Raw genomic sequence first — 23427 nt, forward strand, 5'->3', positions numbered from 1 at the left:
GCACTTCCTTCTGAGCTGGGAATTATGTGATTGGATTAAAATTCAGGAGTAGACGACTATGTTTCGCGCTACGTTTCTTAAAGGGAAAGTACTTTAAAAAAAAAAATTGCTTTCGTTTTCATTTCGTTAAAAAAAAATAATGTATTCTGTCACAGACTGACACGTTTAGTTATTTTGTCTAAAAATAGATTTTCTTGTAGTTAGTAAAGTAGCCTATATTATTATATATTGTTTTTTTGTACTGTTTTTGCCTGTGACTGGCAGACAAATCAGGCAGATGGTTTTAGTAGTCAAACATTTCATCACATTTTGAAATCAACATAATCATCACAAATTAAATTACATGACTCAATCAATGTCCAATGCTTTTGAATGAGCGGAGAGCTTCTTTTCAACCAGTAAGGCCGCCATTTTGACTTGTGACATAAGCTCGGAATTGTCCATTATGCTTCCAATATTTTAAACCATCTATATCTCTGTCTCACTGTCTGAATTTCATTTAGGTTCAAGTGAGGTATAGGAATTTTCACTTGTGGCTTAAATTCTAAATGCCCGTGATAGTTGTGGTGGTTTGGCTTGCTTGTCATGTTGGTTATGCAGCCTTAACCATAATATTGCTGGCAAAGCAGAAACAGATATTACATGACTTAATAGTGCTTTTATCCTGGTCCATTGCCACTGGAAACTATGGTTATGTGCTGAATATTTGTGAGTCGGCTGCAAGCCTGGCCTCAAGTCCACGGATGCAACATTGGAGCCAGGAATTTTATTTACTTTTCCATTATAGTCTGGCGCTTGGAATATTGAATATAAACTATATCAGTGATTCCGAACAACTGTGCTGCAGGGAATTACACAATTTAACTTCATTTTCAAAATAATTCTTTTCGAAATAATGCGTTTTATTTATCTATGCTTGCGATATAGTGACAGGCATAAATTAAACTTCACACTGAAGTGCATTTGTAGCATACAAGAGTCTTATTAAGTAAGGAAACAACTGGAATATTCAGTAGCTTCCCCTCACTGGGTATTCTCCTTCACTACTTGCCAATTTATTAATTTTGGGGGAACCTATATTAATTTGGTGTAAACACACAAAATGGCGCCAAAGCCCAGTCTAATATAAAAGTTATTTGATGCCATGGAACTGTTATAGTGAATTGAGAAGCTTCTAGCTAAAATTAAAGCAGTGGTTTGGCATCATCTTGAGCCATCTATAGGCAATGTAATTATTAATCTTTTCAGGAATGTTAGTTACTCACAGATATTGGCCCCTATGGGGGATTTTTGTATTTTTTTTTTTTTTTTTTTAACACGAGATTTTTCTTATGTGCCTTGGAGAAAAACTGAACTAAGCAGTGCTCTGCAGATTGAATAGTGAATGTCTATGGTGAGCAATGAGGAGACATCAACTTCTCATTTGGCAGATTTTATTGGAGGTGAATGACTTTGGGCACACTAACATCGTCTAACACAGGGGCCACCAACTCCGGTCCTCGAGGGCGCCGATTCAAGTGCAAGCAGAAGCCTGATAGTGATCATCATCATCATCATCATCATCATCATCATTCAAAACATGCTATGCCCTCGAGGACCCAAGTTGGTGAGCCCTGGTCTAAAAAAGAATCGGATTCTAGCACAGCTTGATACTACGTGGTCTCCTCAACGCGACTTCCTCGTCAGCCCTCATCTTCTCTTAGGCGTCTTCCTCCGCGTCCTCATCGAACTCGCCCTCCTCCTCGGCCGTGGCGTCCTGGTACTGCTGGTACTCGGACACCAGGTCGTTCATGTTGCTCTCGGCCTCGGTGAACTCCATCTCATCCATGCCCTCGCCCGTGTACCAGTGCAAGAAGGCCTTGCGGCGGAACATGGCGGTGAACTGCTCGGAGATGCGCTTGAACAGCTCCTGGATGGCCGTGCTGTTGCCGATGAAGGTGACGGCCATCTTGAGGCCGCGGGGCGGAATGTCACACACGGCCGTCTTCACGTTGTTGGGGATCCACTCCACGAAGTAGCTGCTGTTCTTGTTCTGCACGTTGAGCATCTGCTCGTCCACCTCCTTCATGGACATGCGGCCGCGGAAGACGGCCGCCACCGTCAGGTAGCGGCCGTGGCGCGGGTCGCACGCCGCCATCATGTTCTTGGCGTCGAACACCTGCTGCGTGAGCTCGGGGACGGTGAGGGCGCGGTACTGCTGGCTGCCGCGGCTGGTGAGGGGCGCGAAGCCCGGCATGAAGAAGTGCAGGCGGGGGAAAGGCACCATGTTGACGGCGAGCTTGCGCAGGTCGGCGTTGAGCTGGCCCGGGAAGCGCAGGCACGTGGTGACGCCGCTCATGGTGGCCGAGACCAGGTGGTTGAGGTCGCCGTAGGTGGGCGTGGTCAGCTTGAGCGTGCGGAAGCAGATGTCGTAGAGCGCCTCGTTGTCGATGCAGTAGGTCTCGTCTGTGTTTTCCACCAGCTGGTGGACGGACAGGGTGGCGTTGTAGGGCTCTACCACTGTGTCGGACACCTTAGCATTTAAAAAAAATAAAAATAAATATATACATTATGATCATGTTAGTACAATGGCGTATTAGGGCCACGTATAAATATCTTTTTTAGAGGGCCGAAATATGCCGGAAAAAAAAATAAAAAATTCTAAAGTGGCAAATTTGCAAGAGGGGAAAAAAAAAGGAATACACTTACGGTCAGGTTTTCAAATATGGAGATAACAGATTAACCATATGATATTAAGCATTCGCTCTTCAGGATCAAGCATTTAAGTTAATTTGGTAATATGTATATTTACTTGTACATACATGTTTCCAGAATTATAAATTACACATCCATACATTTTGGTATTTTTTTGTTAAAATATCTAAGTTGATGTGTCGAGTCTGCTGCTCTCCGTCATTCACTTGCATTTACCTCAAGTATGCTCGTTTCTGATTGGTTAGTGCTGGTCAGTTGATAGGGGATCAGGAAGTGTTGGCGCTCTAACTGCCATGTATGACGCTACGCTACGCTACGTGTATTTCTGCTACGTTATTCTCTAGTCAAATCTGCCACTTTAGAAAGTCGCAAATTTTCCACTTTCTAAACTCGCAAATTTACGAGTTTTTCTCACAAATTTTACACTTTAGAAAGTTGCAAATTTACCACTTCCCAAACTCTCAAATTTGCCACTTTAGAAAGTCCCAAATTTATCTCTTTCTAAACTCGCAAATTTACTAGTTTTTCCTCGCAACTTTGCCACTTTCGAATGTTGCAAATTTACCACTTTCCAAACTCGTAAATTTGCTACTTAAGTCGCAAATTTGTCACTTAAGAAAGTCGCAAATTTACCACTTTTTAAACTCGCAAATTTGAGTCTCTCGCAAAGTCTCTCATAAATTTGAGTTTAAATAGTGGTAAATTTGCCACTTTTTTTTTTCCTCACAAATTTGCCACTTTCTAAACTCTCAGTTTTAAGAGTTTCTCGTGAATTTGCCACTTTAGAAAGTGGCAAATTTACCACCTTTTTAAACTCACAAATTCACAAGTTTTTCTCCCTCACAAATTTGTGACTTTATAAACTCACAAATTCATGAGTTGTTTTTTTTTCCCCTCACAAATTTGCCACTTTCTAAATTCACGAGGCAACAACAGGGAAGTCAATTCTAGGAATTGCTTAGGGACCCCAGCTAAAAGGGGCCAAGAGAGACCACAAAAGGGCCCTTTAAAAGCTGGCTAGTGCATTTGACTCTAGAAAATGTCTGGCTAAAGCAATCTCACCTTGGGGGAAGGCACCACGCTGAAGGTGTTCATGATCCTATCGGGGTATTCCTCTCGGATCTTGCTGATGAGCAGGGTTCCCATCCCCGAGCCGGTTCCTCCTCCCAGGGAGTGCGTGAGCTGGAAGCCCTGCAGGCAGTCGCAGCTCTCCGACTCCTTGCGCACCACGTCCAGGACCGAGTCCACCAGCTCGGCACCCTCCGTGTAGTGACCCTTGGCCCAGTTGTTTCCAGCACCGCTCTGACCTACACGACAGCACAGTTTAGCCATTCTGTCGCAAAGTAACATAGTACAGTGGTGCTTTGAGATAAGAGTTATCTGTTCAGTGCGCCAACTTCTTACTGAAATCATCTTTCCCCATTGGCATAAAAATGCCATTAATCTGTTCAAGACTACCTAAAAAAAAAATAAAAACATTGTAATGCCATTTTAAATAAGTTTTTACACAGTGTTTTTATCGTGTTTACACACCAGCTGCTTAAAGTGGTATGGTAACCCTATTATGAGTTAGCATTAAGCTAGCATACTAAAGGCTAATCTGTGTTTGTTCAATTCTACTAGTTTCAAATTTCAACTAGGAATGGAATTAAAAGGCTTGAAGCCTCTTTTTGAAGAATTGTTCACTATTTGCCCAACTTATTCTATTGTGAAAGGGTGTGGACAAAAAAAAAATACAACTGATAACATGTACTTTGAAAAATTCATAAAATTGGGTCACTTGTATCCCAAGACACCACTGTACAAAGAGATATTTCTTTAAATAACCTATTTACTTAATGATTTTTACCGTCTACATTTAAAAACAAAAGTTTGTACTTTCAAGTCCTGACTGTCTTTTCATCAGCGGTGGAGGACGACATGCCTTTAAAACGGCAACAGATACACTTATTACCTCTTTTTGATGATTTTTTTTTTTCCCATTGGGGAAAAAAAAAACAGATAAAGTTTAGTGTTATATAGTAACACTCCTTCCAAAATATTTTAGGTCATACAATCAACATAGCAGCTGCGGCTAATGTTAGTTTGTTTCCAGTGCTAATGCTAGCTTGTTATTGCCATTTTGTTGAAATTAGATACGTGTTCTCTCCTCACTTTACAATTTCACTCAGCAAAGTTATTGAGGTGCATGGTTTGGTTCAGACACTTGATTAGGGGGGGAAATTAGTGACATGAGGCTACTAAATTCATTCCAAATCTTGCTATTAGTTTCTACAATGCAAACTCCCCCTTCAAGTATGGAACGCAACAACTGGTGACTGCCTAACAGGTTTTATCAAAACACCCACCAAAGACAAAATTGTCAGGTCTGAAGATCTGGCCGAAAGGTCCGGACCTCACGGAGTCCATGGTGCCGGGCTCCAAGTCCACCAGGATGGCGCGGGGGACATATTTCCCTCCTACGGCGGGAAGACAAGAGTGAGGCCCGCGTTTGGACAGAGAGCAAAAACGGCTCGGTAATCGAAGACAAAACACAATGAAATAATAGCAACTCGGACACAAAAGGATGCTGAAATCCCTCCCCTCTGCTCCCACGCTGTGAATCCTCCTTCTGTCCTCAATCTCTCCCCCTCCAACTCTCCCAGAAACAAAATCTCATGCTTACCTAACCTAAATTCACTTTACTACAAATTCAAGACAGGGATAACGCCGGTCTTATCTGCAAGTCTAAATAGTAGTGCTGTCAAAGTGAAAGCGTTAACTAATTAATTAATAACAAAAAAATATCGCATTAATCATTGTATTACCACAGATTAATCACATGATTAATATTGACCGCAGATGATCCTTTTTAGCCGACAGCGGATCGTTACGTTAAAAGGTAGCTGTTGGAGTTTGAGCAATAAAAATAACGACATGCATTAAAGTAAAACCTTTAATAAATGTTTACATATGTCGCAAGTCATTTTTTCCCCATTTTAAATTATGCAAATAATTAATTGATTAGAAAGAGCAGGATGAGCGAGTGCAGTGGATATACATTTTTGAAGACGTCGTCATAACGTTAAATGTTGAAAAAAAATTAACATAACAGGTGCGCTTCAAATTGAGCGGGCAGAAAATGTTGGGAAAAAAAACAAACATTTTTAAGTCAGTGATTAATCATGATTAATCACTGACTTAAAAATGTGTTGTTTTTTTAATCATGATTAATCAAAATTCTAAAATGTGATTAATCTGATTAAAATAATGTAATCGTTTGACAGCCCTACTAAATATCAACCTATTGTTTAAATAACCCAAAGATTTGACTTTAGATCGTGGGCCGTTCACCTTTTTTCAAACAACAAATGGAATCCACCGTTTCACGTCTTGGTCCACATTTTGATCATGTAGCGACTTTAAAAAAAAAAAATAAAAAAAAAAAAAAAAAAAAAAAAAAGATATAATGTAACCTGTGGCCTCGTTGTAGTAGACGCTGATCCTGTCCAGCTGGAGGTCGCTGTCTCCGTGGTAGGTCCCCGTTGGGTCGATGCCGTGCTCGTCGCTGATCACTTCCCAGAACTGCACACATACACACACACACACACACACACACAGCATCACATGACTGTTGCCTGAATACAAGTACAACAAGAAATGGCGTTCAGGTCGCAAGGGGGACGGAGAGGGGGGGGGGGGGGGGGGGGGGGGTCGAGATGAGGAAAACAGGAGTGTGCAAGTTTGCGGCGGATTTGTAGTTCAAAAGTGCAGGATGATCCCCGTGTTGAACACGATACAGCCGCGATGACTTCCCTCGGAGTCACAGACTGATGACTGAGCACTTCTTTCATATTTAAATGCACGAGAAGAAGGCACAAAGAAGCGACTCATCCCTTTCCCACTAAAAATAAACGTCACGCTGAAGAAGCTGATTGTATTGAGATCTGCAATGAACGCTTTGTAATACCCCCTCCCCTCTTTTTCCCCCCTTTAAAAGACCACACTTGTGAGATTTAAATCCCTCCAAGCCAGTGGAACTGTTGATGCAAGCAAGTAGCTATTTGCAACAAGATCTTCCAACTTTTCTTCCCTCTGTCATGTAGCCTCACTTTTTTTTTGCAGCAGCAGCAGCAGCACCAGCAGACGCAGGATTTAACACAATCTGGATAAGCGGGTCATAGTACTTTAAGAGATTGGCGGATATGTGGACTATGACAAAAAAAAAAAAAAAAAGTGACCTTAACATGATGAGCACTTGTGACAATAGACGGCGATCAGCAAAACGGTGAAAGAATGAGGACAATAAGCAGCAAGCAAACCCGCGATGCCACACCCTGACCCACTTGAGCCACCATGACACCCGCTCAGCGATTGTGTCAATCAAAAGCCGCACTGGACATCCGAGCGGGTGGCAAATGCGACAAAAGAGGGAATATTTGTCAAATTTATTCATGTAATTGATGTTATTCTTTCATGGGCAGGCTACGAGCGGCGCATGAGCCGATGAGCAGGAATGAAATTCAATTTGGGAGGCCAATGACTTCACCCTGGATGCAATCGGCATCAGCTGTTTCCTTCCATTCCTTCCCCCACACTCGTCTTCATTCGATTAAGGGTGGAACCACAAAGACAAGATACACACTTGACCAAATAAATAGCAGGGTTTTTTTTTTAATCCAATTATATTAATTTTAGACAAAAAAAATTACCGATCACAAAAATAATAAGTGCATTGTTATTACATAGTTTTTTTGTTTTTTTTTTAATACTACAGTGCATTAAATATATAAGCATTTTGCACAGTTTTGTAGAATTATTTTTTAAATCTTAATTTTTGTTTTCTTCATTGATGGGAAAAAACGCTCTGGAATATGAAGGCAAAGCACACATTTGAATTAATTATGTAAAAATATGTATTATTTTTAAATAATGTATCTTGTACTCATTCAGCTTTCATTCTTTTCTTTTTTTTTAATGTGAGCTTTAATATATTTTATTTTACTTTATAAAATTAACAAAAGGGATATACGAGATTTTATTTTATTTTTGCTTCTTATTAAACATCCTGTTTTTTTTTAAACTTTGGTTTGTAGTACATTATTTAATTTTTTAAAAAGGTATCTATTTGTATTCAAAGCCAAATCAAAATGTTATTCCAATTCAGTATTAGATTTTAGTTTTAAACCACATTTGACAGTCAATGTTGCTTTAAAATAACATTTTGACATTTAAAATAATTTCCTTTTCAATTTAAAATCATACTGAGCCCGATGAGGCGTAATTTACGGAAACATATTGAAAATATCACCAAAATTATGTCGCCTAAGAAAGGAAAAGACTGCAATCGTGCATCGTGAGGTTGTTTGAAGCATTTGTAGCCTTGCTTGCCAAGCAGATGTGTGGCCCTCAAGCACAATGATGTCATATGCTCGAATATTGTGCCAAGAAAAGCAACAGAATTTTTTTTTTTAATCAATACATAACACCCACAGAAAAACAAACTTGAATTTGTGAGTCATATTTTTAAAGTTTTTTTTTTTTAATGCTTTGTCTGCCAATTATCCATGCCACGCCCATACTTACAAAGCAGCTGATGGGCCGAATCATCTGCTGCAGCCCCCACAAATACAAATCTAATCAATGACAATTATTGATTAGTATGAGGAGAAGAGGTAAGAAAGGGAGAGTGAGGAAGAAAAAAAAAGGGCACCCTTTTATGTAGGCTATTTCAACAAAAAGCAAGACAAAGGGAAGGATTCGACACTTCTTGAGTATTTCTCTCATTTCCACACAGGCAGGCAGACAAAGAGCGTGTGGATGTGGAGACAGACACGCCCGAACGTTGGACCCATGCAAGCAGCAGACAAGTGTGCCGTTATTCCACGTTCCACACCCAGCAGCCTCCATGACACCGCACTGCACAATGCCATGCTTAAAACAAAACACGACGTGCCACTGCCAGCCACATTTCTTCTTCTTGCATGCGAGTGAGATGTGTTAGTCGTCTTTTGTTTGAGTGAGCCTTTTTGTCCACCAACTAGGAGAGGAGACATTGTCTGGCTAACCCAGCAGCTGCATAAATTAAGCCCGTTTTCCCACACTCAAATCGAAACTGGACACTTGTTAGAATATATATGATTTTTTTTTTTTTTTTTCTTTTTCCCTCTCCATTGTTTCCTACCTTGGCACCAATCTGGTTGCCGCACTGGCCGGCCTGGATGTGCACGATCTCCCTCATGGTGGCTGCCAAAAAAAGTCGGGGACAGAAAAAAAGGGGAGAGTTTGTTGGACGAGCAGAGACGAGGCGAGGCGGACAATGGCTTTATAATGCTGGAGGGGCTCCAGGGGAAAGGCAGGCTGGGAGTAGAAGGCGTGGCTTGTGGGAAGCAAGGGCTGGCTGCTCGCGTGCTGATTGGCTGAGCTCGCTGCGGCTCTGGGGGGCCCATGCTGCAGGAGGGGCCCGCCCTGCCTCTGCTGCTGCTGCTGTTGCTGCAGAGTTGGGAGTGGTGAGGAGAGGAAGGGGGCAACACAGATGAGACAGATTATTTTCATCTCGAAAAATCATCATTTTGCAATTATAAAAAAGAGGGACGTTCAATATACTATTTTTTTTTAAGACTATAATCCCAGTAAAGCAGGCTTTACTCAACTCTTAATAATAATACGTAATAACCAATACGTAAGACCTGTATATCCCAATATAGCAATTTTAAAGGACATTTTTTATTATTCTAATTAACTAATTTGCTCCCAAAAACGTATAAATACGTTCTATTTGGAATGTTTTAATTGTCCCAAAGACATTTTTTGAATGCTAGCACATACAGAAGGCTTTGATGCAGCCTGTCAACTGCGGAGAATGGTTGAAGCAATGGTAGTATTGACAAAAATGGCCAGAAGGTGGCAGCAGAGTATAAGAGATCAACCAGGGCAGATTTGTGATGAAATTTAGCTATATTCTAATGCTAATTGCTACAAAATGGAAACAGATATAAATTTACTTTATTTTTCCTGATAAAGGAAGCGACTAACCTTTCTTTTGTTATGTTTTATGGTTTTATAGCAATAGAACAGAATATTCTGTGGACCTTGCAAAATCAGTCAAAATCTGCTGGGAGTGAATGAGATAATGTATAATTTACTTCTAGTTCATAACAAGCAGTCAATTGGTCGCCGTCGCAAGTACAGACACCTTGAAATAAGGCCAGCTATTGGTCTGCAAACAACACCTGGTATCGATACTTACTACTCTCATAAAAACGATCATACTGTAGTAATGGAGAAACCATGCACTTCCCAGCATGCTTTGTAGCGCTCCATGTGATGAAACAACTTGGTTTTTCAGCTTGTGCTATGACATCCTTAATCGCACATAGATGTTAGAATCGACTTCCGTCTTTGTAACCAATGGGGAAAATGAGTTGGTAACGTATGCCGTAAAGCAATCAGCACTACATTTGTAGTTTTTTTTTTGTGTGGCAGCTGGCAGGGTTCCTGCCACCCTCCTCAAAGTCGCATAGTGCAGGTAAAAGTGACACAGACAAAGGAACCATTCAACTCGCGGTACGTCAATGTTATCAGAAGATATTGAAAATATCATGTTGAAGTATCCTTGAGTAATATACTGAACCCCCAGTTGCTCCTGATGATGCGTCATCAGTAGATGAATGAGTAGTCAAATGTAAAGCGCTTTGTTTCCCGGTGGAAAAGCGCTACATAAATCAAGTGCTAGTTACCATTTAAGTTTTTTTGGAATTAGAAAAATAGTAACCCAAGGGTTTTGAATGTTCAAAAACTTGTAATAATATGAATTTTATAAGCTAGAAAAGGCTCCATTTGGCTACGTCACAATGTTGTCATTGAACGTGTAGTGCCGAGTTTGTCCACCAGATGGTAACAAAATGACGTTGGTGAAATGGGCGTGTCCACCATGTACTTCCGGTCTGGCAGACATTTTTGTCGTTCCGATTGACGGTAAGCAGCAACCTTCTCACTCGAGTCACCCCGACGCGATTAAAGCTCTGGGTTTTTTTTAAGTCTCCCCCACGAATAACGGTAAGTCAAACTTATGCACTAACGATTTATTATGAATTTGATTATATATTCTCTTAAAAATAAGCAAGTCGTCGCAGTGTGAGCCGTTAAACTCCTCGGAATGTTTTCGTTACGGAGGAGGGGGCTAAAAGGGGTGGAGGATATTATTCAGCCTTTCACCACGAACCGGACAGTGTCACTTGAAAGGATTTAATTTGATTAAATTTTACAATAAATGTCTTTTAATTAAGATTTTATATTAAAATGTTACGAGCGTCGTGTCGTTCGCTTGGTTTCTTCGTCGGTCTTGGGGGCGTGGTCGTGTCAGTGCTCTCGACTAATTAATTAAATAGATGGCCGGTTGGGTACTGTAAGAAGTAATAAACAGTAAAGGCGCCTGTCTTTCATTCTAAGTATGTATAAAAACGTGTTTAAAACACGCTGTCAAAGTAATTAGTAGTGTTTTTAGTTCTGACAAGTTTTTCTCGTTTGTATTTTTGAAGCAAAAGCAGCAAAAATGTTTTACACGTGTGGACCAAATGAAGCCATGGTGGTCTCAGGTAAGCCATGTCATTACTCTGTTGTATTGTAATTCCATATTATTATTATTATTATTATTTTCAATTTACATATACATTTTGAATGATGTTTGAGCATTTAAATTCTTAGGTTCAGTGTGGCATCAAGGAGAAACAGCTTTATTTGCACCTAAGCAGCTAATTTTATATGACTGATTTATGCAATCACGTAGCACTCCAAAGATTAGATTACCAAATTAATAGAATCCCAGTTGTCGCATTAACATTAAGACTTGAAACATCTGCGTCAGATATTAGATTGTATTATTACAGCATAAATCCACGTTTAGACTTTTTCATTAAGTTTGACAGTCAAGTTAAAGATTAGTAAATGTGATGTTTGCGTTGCGCGTCCTTCTGTTTTCTTGCAGGCTTCGGCCGCTCTCCTCCTCTAATGATCGCCGGAGGACGAGTGTTTGTCTTCCCGTGTATTCAGCAGATCCAGAGGTGATTGAGCTTTTTTGTTGTTGATTTTTTTTTTCTTGGGCCATCTTCAAAATGTCTGTCTGGAAACATCCGCCTCATTGTTGGTAGGAGATGAGTACAAAATGCTGTTCCTGGTCTTGCTGGTCATCACGGGCTCAGGGGAGTGGTTGATAATTGACTTACTCTTGCTCTGCCTCTAATATCCGCTTGTGTGCACAACCTTGTTATTCAATTTCTGTTTGTTTGTTTTTTGTCACGCGACTACGGTGAAAACATCCTCACGGTTGATTTGTTTTGAAAATGTTTTGGACTCAAACTGAATGGAATTCGTTCCAGAGTCAAATTGTTGCCATCATAAAACCTTTTATTGCTTTTCATAGGTTAGTGCTCCTCTCTGTGTGCATGCAACGACACTCGTTGCAGCTCTGCTTACATTTTGGCTTCCGCATGATAATGTGTCACTGTAGTCGGTTACGATCTGGTTCCTGATTTGTGTCTTTGTTCTGTTTCAGGATCACGCTGAACACGCTGACGCTAAACGTGAAGAGCGACAAAGTGTACACCCGCCACGGAGTCCCCATCTCCGTCACGGGCATTGCTCAGGTAACGTTTGAGGGGGAAATGCCACATTTGAAGTCAGATGGTGGACAATTCAAATGTTGATTTAACCTTAATATGTGGATGCTTAATGTCACCGCTACAGTTTGACAGATTCAAATGTTAAAAAAAAATCAGCACAGACTGTTTGACCAATCACAGCCCGGAAAAGGTGGACTCGTTTCAATGTCAACAATATCAACAATGGCAGCAGAGATCCAGTTGCAGCCACCCAGCTGCTTATTTGAGGATTATCTAATAGGCCAATGACATCTGTTACTAGAACTGGACTGCATCAATACTGAGTGGGGCTGAAGAAAATATTAATCAGGATTAGGACGATCATTTGTTATTTGGTACAGAGCAAGACAATGTTTAAACATGTAAAAAATATTCTGACAAATACATTCCGTTGAACCACGATAATTATGCAAATTCCTTTTGGACCAAACAAGATTTATTAAGTGAGTGATTTTAAAATATATATATATAAAAAAAAAGGTGAAATGTATGCATTTAAACAACACAAAATTAGTGTTAATAATGTTGTATTTTTGTTTACGATTGTGGAGTGAAATAATTGAAATTGTAATTGAATTTTGATTCATTGCACAGCCCGAACACAGCAATTTTCGTACAAAAAGCTCTCAGTTCACTTTTGGACAACCACAATTAAAAAAAACTTCCTCTGACAGTGTCAATCCAAAATGCTAATTATCTTGTTGGGATATGCATACGTCTGACCTCTAACCTTTAAGAAAGCACGTCATGTCTGTCAAATAGGATTAATAGAATGGAGTTTGCTATTTTTGTACTGAGAAGTTAGTATCAAATATTCTTTCTTTCCAACATGCAAACAAGAATCGTTAAGTTCTGTAAAGCCGATGGGAAGTTTTTTGCAGGTTTCTCACTTCCTCAATGATCCTCACACATCATATGACGTTTTAGATTACAGTGTTATGCCACATTTAACAGTTCACCGTTTTGGTGGTCGGAACAAAACCCTGTCTAATAAAAGTAGTGCTTTGGTGCCATCTTGTGGCATAAAAACTTTCTGTCAATATTAGCGACAGGGTTTCGTTCCTTATCTCCCCCGAGTGTCGGCAGATCTCACTTTTCCCATCATGCCGTTGGACCTCGCAGGTGAAGATCCAGGGCCAGAACAAGGAGATGCTCGCGACCGCCTGCCAGATGTTCATGGGCAAGTCGGAGCCCGAGATTGCCCAGATCGCCCTGGAGACGCTGGAGGGCCACCAGAGGGCCATCATCGCTCACCTCACCGTGGAGGTGATGATGCTCGCGAGATCGGATCGTTAAGCCCCGCCCACCGCCCGCTACCACCCGTGACCGAAACGCGTCTTCTCACCCGCCGCTTGCAGGAGATCTACCAGGACCGCAAGAAGTTCTCCGAGCAGGTCTTCAAGGTGGCCTCCTCGGACCTGGTCAACATGGGGATCGGAGTGGTCAGCTACACCCTCAAAGATGTCCATGACGATCAGGTAGAACCTTTGAGAAAAATCTACGGAGATTTTGCTCAATTGAAATTTCAACATGACACAAAAGAATTGCTTACTTGCGATTGTGTCATGAATGTCGGTAGTATACTGCACCCTGGTGGCCACGGTGCTGTAAGTACTGCTTTACAGTATTTACATCAGGAGAAAAAGTCTCAAAAAACACCACCAACATGACAATTGGTTAATATTGATGCTTCAAGTACAATAATACATAAATTATTAATACGCAGATAGCAGCTGGTAACGTAAATAATTGAATCTACGCGTACGGATTTCTAACAGTCGTGATGAAAGTTCATTTTTGTGGATGTGGACAGTACCAACATCTTTCTTATGTTTTCACGAACCTTTTAGTGTCCATGACGTCTCTGACCACTAATACGCTTAAGTGGCCTGTATTGACTCCCCTCAACCGCTCTGTACATTAGCGACTAATTAGCGCTAAGTGCTACCATGGCAACCATGCTCCGTTTGTCAGATGGGCGTCTTTGGACTGCATCGCGTTTAGAGCGCGTTCAAAAAGGTTGCTTGGAATGGGGACCAAAATATTAGGAACAGCTCTCGATAGGAGGAGTGCGCTGATACACGTCACGTTTTGACTGGACAGTACGTCACACGTACGTTTGTAGTCCCAAAGCAATGTCGGAATGATAAATAAGGTATGTTTGAATGAATTAAAGAAGCGAATATTAATATAACTTTCGATGGAAAACAGCAAAGACGCTACGGTTTATCAAGAATTACAAAAGAAACTCATACGACGTCATCGCATGGCGCAATCGCTTCCTGGTCTTCTTTTAAATTACTGATTTATCACATCTTAAAGGTATATAGCGCCACCTACAGCGGTGGAGTACCCTCTTGACATTTGCAAAAGTAGAAGAGATGGAAACGGACATAAGTCGCATGTCCGTTTTGCGCATTTTCAGTGAATTTGCATAAAAAAAAAAATCAAAACAATTGGTTGGCAAGCTGACTTGAGTTTGATTCAGGACTACCTGCACTCACTGGGCAAAGCCAGAACGGCCCAAGTGCAGAAGGACGCACGGATCGGAGAGGCTCAGTACAAGCGCGACGCTGTCATCAGGGTAAGAAAAGTCGTCTTTTGTTCACTTCAAAGTCAGTAATCCTAAATAATAAATAAAATTCTCTAAACGTCTGTTGTTATCGTCCATGTAGGAGGCACAGGCCATGCAGGAGAAGGTTTCTGCTCAGTACAAGAACGAGATCGAGATGGCCAAATCCCAGCGCGACTACGAGCTGAAAAAGTCGGCCTATGACGTGGAGGTCAACACCAAGAAGGCGGAGTCAGAAATGGCCTATCAGCTTCAGGTACGTCTCGTCTCGTCGATGACGTGACGGGAGCTCGTCGTCTCCCAACGTTGCTCTCGTCCCGCCCGACAGGTGGCCAAGACCAAGCAGCGCATCGAGGAGGAGAAGATGCAAGTGCAGGTGGTGGAGCGCAGCCAGCAGATCATGCTGCAGGAGCAGGAGATCGTGCGCAAGGAGAAGGAGCTGGAGGCCAAGGTCAAGAAGCCCGCCGAGGCCGAGAAGTATCGTCTGGAGAGGCTGGCCGAGGCGCAGCGGTAACAAAAACACTTGACGAGAATCAGACGCTTGCAGGCCACATCATGACGGCATCGTGACTTTTTGTTTTGTTTTTTTCTGCCGACAGCCTGCAGCTCATCATGGAGGCTGAAGCTGAGGCCGAGTCCATCAGAGTGAGTCGTCGCTTTTTGTTTTATTACTTACAAATTACTTACAGTGCTGTCACTATCAAATATTTTTACAATCAATTCATCCAATTCAATGTAATTTGGCATTTTTGGTACTTGATTACTGTTTATTAACCACTGATTGGTGGTTATTTTGTATTTGTAGAGTGATTTAAAAAAAAAGGGGGGGGGGGGGGTTGATGATGTACTATGTTTGGTCAAATAAAAACAGATGTTTGCAAATGTCTTATTTTGATTCTAAACAGAAGATAATCAGTCTTCTTTCATGAAGGACTACAGATATCAATGAACAATTACTGTTGATATGCTGAAATCAGATGATTTGGACTATTTAAAAAAAAAATGTCTCCAAACGATTACTTGATCACTGAAGCAACTTCGTTCTGGATTTTAACTGATTTTGCAAGGCCCACAGAATATTGTGTTCTATTGCTATAAAAAACATGGAACCTACCAAAAGAAAGATTAGCATCTCTTCTTTCATCAGGGAAAAAAAAAAAAGTATATTTGTATCTGTTTCAGTTTTGCAGCAATTAGCATTAGTATATAGCTACGTTTTATCAATATTCACATTCCTGGTCAAAACACTGGCAAAAAGATCTTGTTGCAACATAGCCCTGGCTGAACTCCTATACTCTGCTGCCACCTGCTGGTCATTTTTTGAAATAACTACCGTTGCCTTAAGCCACCTCTTCAAGTCAGAAGCTGCATCAAAGACTAACATACATACAAACATAAACTTATAAATATGTCTTTGGGAGCGAAGGACAAAGTATTAAAAAACATTTATACGTTTTTGGGTTTGAATTAGTTAAAATAATTCATCTTGACAGCTTCGTTTACCTGCCCGTTTTGTCTTTGTCCCGTCTGTGTAGATGAAGGGCGAAGCGGAGGCCTTCGCCCTGGAGGCCAAAGGTCGCGCCGAGGCCGAGCAGATGTCCAAGAAGGCCGAGGCCTTCAAGCAGTACGGCGAAGGCGCCATGGTGGACATGCTGCTGGAGAAACTCCCTCTGGTCACTTGCGCCTTTTTCAACAAACCTGCTCAAATTCTTCAACGTCGTCATCATCATCATCATCACCACCTTCATCTTCATCTCCCCGCAGATGGCCGAGGAGATCAGCAAGCCGCTGTCGTCGGCCCAGAAGGTCACCATGGTGTCCAGCGGGGGCGCCGACGTCGGCGCCGCCAAGCTGGCCGGCGAGGTGCTGGAGATCATGACCCGCGTGCCCGCCGCCGTGGAGAAGCTCACCGGGGTGGACATCTCGCAGGTAAATAAACGCGTCGATCGCGATTCCATCCCGGCCTCCATTTTATGATGTCATCGTAATATGCTGTCACGCGCAGGTTACAGGCCAGTCCCTCCGTGTGCATTAAGACGACGACATCACGCCTCCTCATCCTCCCCCCCTCAATGAGCAGTCATGTGACGTCGTCATCTCCCTTACGTGCATGTGAGCTTCGTCTAACTTGCGTCTTTTTTCGCCTCTCGTCAGATCTGACAAGTTCTTCTTTTTTTTTTTTGGGCCACCACAGAAGATCTGTTAAGTTGCCGTGGTGGCGCCACTGAAAGATTTTGTTTGCAGAATTGGATGACGCTGCCGAGCAATCGTGTCCGCTATATTAACAGCATATTTGTGAAATGAATTATCTTATGGACTGCATGTCATTGAGCTCCAAATGAGAGCGGTTGGGCCTCACTGGAAAGAAAAAGTGGGAACTTTCACAGGAAAACATACAAAAATAGTCATTTTCATTTCAAGGCGTATATTGCAGGAATAATGTTGTGGCAACAATTACAAGAATATCAATAATATATTGTAACATTATTATAGAGTAATTTTAGCATATAAAAGTCATAAAATTCTGAGAATTTTTATTAATGTCTGCTTGTTTATATGTTCAATAAACAAATCAATCAATAATAAATGTGATATTTTCCTTATTTTTCATGTACAATTAGTAGCTTTTAAAAACCACATTTTGCAACTTGCTGTCAAGTGAAAATGACATCACAATGTTCTCAGGTAAACAAACACAGCTTGTGGAATGTCACATGACCAAACCTCCAAGGTGAGGTGTGATTGGTCGTTACCTGAGCACGTGATGTCATTTTCAGTTGACAAGTGGCAATTTTTTATTATTTTTTTTAAGTATTAATTGTACGTGAAAAATAAAGTATCACATTAATTATAGACAAAATATTAACTTTTTATTGCTATAATAAGTGAAGTATCCCTTTAAATGTGTAATATCAGGAAAAGTATTAATATCAAAGTAAAGTCTATTTGAAGTTGTTTGGTGACTTTATTCATGTAATAAAGTATAAATTCTATTTTTTTTCTTTTTTTTTAATTCTCAGAAAAACATTTTAAAAGTGGAAAGAGATTTTTTTTCCCCCCTCAATTGATGAATTATTATTGATGTAATTAACATTTATTCTGGGAAATTGGGAGATTTAAATTTGTAATATAAAATTATTAAAAAAAAATTAAAAACTTTTTCTCGAATAAAAGTATCTGAAAATGTCTAATTTATTCAGACGACAATGACTCCCCTTCATTTCAGTGTGGCCCGAATCCTCATTAATATGATGCAAGTGAAGGATTTTGATTTTGGAGGTCAGTTTTGAAAGGAAGTTAGTTGTTGGGTGCGAGACGAAAGCCAAAGGAAGTGCTTTGGAACGTTCGTGTATACAAATGTTTTATGACTAATCGTTCACGTTTATCAAGATGCTGTTAGAGCCCAATTTGAGGGTTTTGTCGTTTTTGTGTCTTTCTAAAAAGTATTTTTAACGCTTTACTAACCAAACCCAAAGCTGGATGGATGCATGTCGTCACCGTCAAGTGCCTGCCTGCTTCTTAAACGCGATTCAAGTCCTCGTCAGACCTCAGCGTTCGTTCGCTCAAGCCTGTTACACGTCAGGGAAGAAGAAAAAAAAAAAAAAGTCACCTATCTGAAATGGTTACAAAAGGGTGGAAAATTGATGGTAACTTTCCATGGGAAGCCAAGATAATATTTGGAAATAAGCATAATGCAAAATGTTGCTTTACTCCCATGGAACGTCTCCAACGTTGACAATTGCTGTGATTTTGCAACAAGCCATAATGCTGCCACTACGGATGCCTCTTCTGATTTTCATTATCCTTTTGAAACGCCGTCTCGTGAAACTAATCGTGTATGTTCAGTTAGAACGAAGCATGTGTAGTGTTCAATGTTGAGCATTTATCTGTATTCAAGTGACATTCAACAAATAAAAAGTTTTGAATTAATTCCAGAAGCCTTCGTGGATTTTATTTGAAAAGAGGTTAACTTTTATTATTGAAACATCTGGAAAAATAAACAAGCACAAACGGATGACAAAAACGGTAGCAAGCGTTTCTACAAGAAATACGGAAGAATCCAAAATGGAGACTTTTCCGTCATCATTAGTACAAGAAAATACAAGATTTGTATTTCAAATATGTACAAACTAAACAACGCACGTACTATAAAAATACAGGTTTAGTTGAACTACAGTGTATCAAAAAAGGACTTCAAACGGCGCCGCGCGGCCATTTGCAATCAGTAAACAACAATACGAAAGCCACCATCTTGTCTCGGGACTGATTGGACAAGTTGCGTCACATTGCGGTCTCCGTCCTGACTGGAGGAGACGTTTTGTGATTGGACGTTGAATTTGGGAGGTCAGGGAACAATTGAACCACTACATTATCATCATCATCAGGTCCTCTCAGCCCAGAAGAATTTATTTGGGGGTTTGGAAGTGCACTGCAGAACATAGCCTGTCGTCTGCGGCACAATGAGTCACATAGTCCATTGGAGAAAGTTTTGGTTCACCAGTTTTGAGGGGAAAATGTTTCAGAGCGAGTTGGACTCAAGGCAGCTATGTGAACCACTATGTCATCCCAAAACCTCCACCCAACACCATGCATCCTGTTCGGTGTTGTAGTAGAATGACAAGTCTTCCCATTTGAGCTCAAATCGAATGCCAGCTATGTGAACCACTACACTGACAGTTGTTCAGGATTGTAATCGGAGCCCCTCCCAGTTGACTTGGAACGAGAGGTGAGGGGAGGCGGGGTCAGTCTGGACGCGACTTATTAACCCGAGAATTGAGGCTGGATGACCTAATGAAAGGCAGCTATGTGAATCACTATACTTCCAGATGTTTAGGTACCATGTCGCTTTTGCTCTTCAGTGTTGTTAGAAGGGAGGTGGAGACCATCACAACTGATTTCGGGGTGGAAAAACTGAATCCAACTCAGGTATGTGAACCACTACACTAACAAGAACTCTCATTTTAACCCGTTCAGCGTTGCTGCTTGAGCTGGACTTCATCCCAACCGACTTGGGATGTGGGTGACTGTGGACTGAGTTATGGCATCAAGCCATAAGAAGCTACGTGAACCACTACACCAACAAGTTTTATCACCCACATAAACTTTATGGTATTAACCACTACACTACCATCTTGACTTAAAAGCAAAAGATGGGGGTCAGTCTCGAGACCAGACCTGCTATGTGAAAGGCCGCTATGTGAACCACTACACTAGCAATGCCCCTCATTCTGTTCAGGATACAGCAAGGGGGAGCCGGTGATTATCGCATCTGTCAAGAAGCAAGAAGTAGGGGACAGCCTGGCCTCAGCAGCTATGTGAACCACTACACTACCAATGGTTTTCATGCCCCAGCATGCTTCCACTTTCCATTCCGGTGGACTGACTTGCATCTATGAGAACCACTACATTCACCCATCTTTCTATGTTGCTTTTTTTGTGTGGGAACAGAAGCTGCACAAAAGTCAGCTATGTGAACCACTACATAGACAGTTCAGAGGGGCTGAAGCTGTGAAATGTTGACGCTCGTGAAGCTCCTGCACATGCTGTTACCTCATTTCCTGTCCTTGTTATACTAAAAGAAGAAAAGGCTCCTAATGCAGATTGCACCCACCACCACTACACTACACAATGTAGGTCAGCCTCGTATCTACACCTATCAAAGCTTCGGTTACTGTGGTTTGGGGGGGGGTGTGGGGAAAAAACTGAGCCAGCAGTGTCTCCAGCAGCCCCCGTCCACCCAAAGAGTACAAAAGACGGTTGTAGAAAAAAAACCAAACCAAAAAAGCCGGTTGAAGCGCTACGCGAGCCTTACACCATGTTCATGGCGTCCTCGGCCAGGAAGGCGTGGATGTGGCCGAAGGACGGCCGCAGCTTGCAGTCTCGGTTCCAGCAGCTCAACATGAGCTCGTAGAGACCCTGAGGGCACACGGCGGGCTTGCCCAGATACACCTGGCGGGCGGGCGGGCGGGCGGGGCGGAGACGGAGCAAAGTGAGGGGAAGAGGAGGGGGGCGGGGTCACGTCAGTTGCGGCGAGCGCTACCTTACCTGTCTGCCCTGGTCTCGGAAGAACTCGCCGGCGTTGTCGATGACTTGCTCGTCCGTCAGGTTGGAGTACGGCTGCTCCTGGCACACGCTCAGCATCTCCCACAGCGTCACGCCGAACGCCCACGCGTCGCTCGCCGTCGTGAACTTGCCCTGCGTGGAGCAAACAACAAAAATATGTTTCAAACTACTGCAATGCTGGTTGAAAATATTTCATTTGCCATCATACTTTTTTGAATGCACGTGTAAAAAGTATGCCGTTGTTAAAATAATCATTATGAAATATTTCATCAAAATAAAATTTGTTACATATTAAAGAATAGTATAACAGTTTTCATGATAATACTAAAACCCCATTTTACAATTTAATGGCCAAATTACATAATTGTCTGCTATTTATCAAAAGGATAGTTATTTCAAAATGGCATTTTTATTTATTGAATTATGACACTTTTGGGCTTCCATATTGCAAGAACTAATCAACTCATTCAAAATGTTAATATTTATCAAAGTAGTGTTTGTCTCGCAAATTCCAAATCCACAAAAAAAAAAAAGATTTTTTATTCCCCATTTTTTTGTTTTTGTTTTTCATATTTTGGATTTTACCCATCTTTTTTCCAAGATTCTTTCTCCCCTATTTCTGCTAAAAATTTTTTAGAACAAGGTACATTGAATTTGTACGTGGCACCCCCCCCAAAAATAAAAATAAAAATCAGCAACAATCAGATGATTTTTCTTCTTTTAGATTTGTAAAAAAAAAAAAAAAAAAAAAAAAGATACATTTAAAAAATGTTTTTTTCATGTCGACAAGTTTCCTTGTGTGACCCACATGAGCAATCACAAACTTTAATCCTCAATTCCCAGAATCTACAGTATTATACATACATACATATTATGTATGATTTTAAACTTGCGCAATATGTTGTGGGTTTTTTTTTTTGGGTGAAAATCCAACTTGTCACTTTGCACATTATTAGTCATTCTATGCAGAAGATAAAGATGATATGACTGATTACTGTTCAAACAGTGCAACGCATGCTAGTTAGCGTTAGCATTAAGCTACGGGGCTAAAGGTCAACCGCCGCCAACGTTGCGCTCACCATGAGGATGCACTCCCAGGCCATCCAGCGTATGGGCAGCACGGCCCGCCCTTGGATCCGGTAGTAGTCGCCGGCGTAGAGATTCCTGCTCATGCCGAAGTCGGCGATCTTGATGTGGCGCTCGCCGCCGGCGTCGTCGTCGTCGTCGTGGGCGGGGCCGCCGCCGTTGCCCCGCTCGCCGCCCACCAGGCAGTTGCGCGTGGCCAGGTCGCGGTGCACAAAGTTGAGCGAGGAGAGGAACTTCATCCCCGACGCGATCTGGCTGGCCATGGAGATGAGGGCCGGGTAGCTGCATGGGCCAAAAAAAAAAAAAAAAAAAAAAAAAGATTTTTCATAAATGCTTCAGCTCTAACTTTGAATTTTGCGGTCTGGTTTTGCGTGCGACCTGATGGTGGGCGCGGCGTGCGAGGGTCCGCTCTTGTCCAGCAGCACTCGGTGCGACAGGTACTGGTTGAGGTCGCCGCACTCCATGTACTCGGTGACCATGCAGAGCGGGTCGCTGCTCACGCACACGCCCAGCAGGCGGATGATGTTGGGGTCCTTCAGGCGCGACAGGATCTTCACCTCCTTCAGGAAGTCGTTCCTAATATGCAAAAGGGGAAAGATTGCGTACTTTCATTTTTTTTTTTTTTATGTATTTTTTTAATAAGGTTGATTTAAAAAAATAATAATAATAAAGAGGAATTACAGTTGAAAAAGAAATACTGTAATTATTAAATACAATGTATGTAAACAAAACAGAGCGAGACGTCAAATTTAATTTCATTACATCATCGCAGAATAGATTAGCACTCGTGTCATCATTTATTTGTGTTTTTTGCCCCAGTTATGTTACTATCATATGACGGCGTATTTTTCTTTTTAGAGAGAGGTAATATTCAGAGGGAAAAAAACTCACAAATTTACGAGGAAAAAACTGAAATATTTGTGTCGTTATAATTTTGAGGGAAAAAAAATTCACAAATTTGAGAGAAAGAGAAAAAAAAAAAAACTTAAGAGGGGTCTAATATTCTGAGAAAAAAAACTCACAAATTTACGAGAAAAAAAAAAGATATTTGTGACATAAAGTGGCAATTTTGAGAGAAAAAAAACCCCTCAGAAACTTGCAAGAAATATCCTTTATAGTGTCACAAATATGCACATTTATTCTCATAAATTTGTGACCTTCAAATTTGCCACTTAATGTCGCTAATGTTTGAGATTTTTCTCATAAATTTATGATTTTTTTTTTGCCCTTGGAAATTTGCCATTTAATGTTGCAAATATTCAAGTTTGTTTTTCTCATAAATTTGTGAGTTTTTTTCTCGCAAATGTGCCAGTTTATGATGTCGCAAATATTCAATTTTTTTTTTCTTGTACATTTGTACTTCTTTTTTTCTCT

The 23427-nt window shown here is 41.2% G+C and overlaps 3 protein-coding genes across 5 annotated transcripts in view; 1 reads left to right on the forward strand and 2 right to left on the reverse strand.

Moving 5' to 3' along the window:
- Nucleotides 1–1416: 1416 nt before the first annotated feature.
- On the reverse strand, nucleotides 1417–9027 carry tubb5 (tubulin, beta 5). Its single transcript, XM_077527951.1, has 5 exons — nucleotides 8858–9027; nucleotides 6150–6258; nucleotides 5043–5153; nucleotides 3757–4001; nucleotides 1417–2512 (listed from the first exon to the last, which is right to left on the reverse strand). Exons 1-5 carry the CDS (start codon nucleotides 8912–8914, stop codon nucleotides 1700–1702), a joined length of 1335 nt encoding a protein of 444 aa, XP_077384077.1. The 5' UTR covers nucleotides 8915–9027; the 3' UTR covers nucleotides 1417–1699.
- Nucleotides 9028–10602: 1575 nt separating this feature from the next.
- flot1b (flotillin 1b) lies at nucleotides 10603–18834 on the forward strand. Its single transcript, XM_077527952.1, has 13 exons — nucleotides 10603–10731; nucleotides 11214–11270; nucleotides 11660–11735; nucleotides 12227–12317; nucleotides 13455–13598; nucleotides 13691–13810; nucleotides 14821–14916; nucleotides 15008–15160; nucleotides 15233–15414; nucleotides 15504–15549; nucleotides 16440–16577; nucleotides 16669–16833; nucleotides 16910–18834. Exons 2-13 carry the CDS (start codon nucleotides 11228–11230, stop codon nucleotides 16937–16939), a joined length of 1284 nt encoding a protein of 427 aa, XP_077384078.1. The 5' UTR covers nucleotides 10603–10731; nucleotides 11214–11227; the 3' UTR covers nucleotides 16940–18834.
- A 5-nt stretch (nucleotides 18835–18839) lies between these two features.
- ddr1 (discoidin domain receptor tyrosine kinase 1) overlaps nucleotides 18840–23427 on the reverse strand; it is a 56213-nt gene continuing 51625 nt past the window's right edge. For all 3 annotated transcript variants that reach the window (XM_077527948.1, XM_077527949.1, XM_077527947.1), the window contains 4 exons: nucleotides 22432–22629; nucleotides 22047–22335; nucleotides 20950–21099; nucleotides 18840–20853 (listed from right to left, as the gene is read on the reverse strand). In XM_077527948.1, coding sequence (XP_077384074.1) covers nucleotides 20713–20853; nucleotides 20950–21099; nucleotides 22047–22335; nucleotides 22432–22629 — 778 coding nt within the window. In that variant the 3' untranslated portion in view covers nucleotides 18840–20712. The remainder of the gene's footprint in view (nucleotides 20854–20949; nucleotides 21100–22046; nucleotides 22336–22431; nucleotides 22630–23427) is intronic.

The sequence above is a fragment of the Festucalex cinctus genome, chromosome 7 (genome assembly GCF_051991245.1).
Source record: "Festucalex cinctus isolate MCC-2025b chromosome 7, RoL_Fcin_1.0, whole genome shotgun sequence".
NCBI classification, from domain to species: Eukaryota; Metazoa; Chordata; class Actinopteri; order Syngnathiformes; family Syngnathidae; genus Festucalex; species Festucalex cinctus.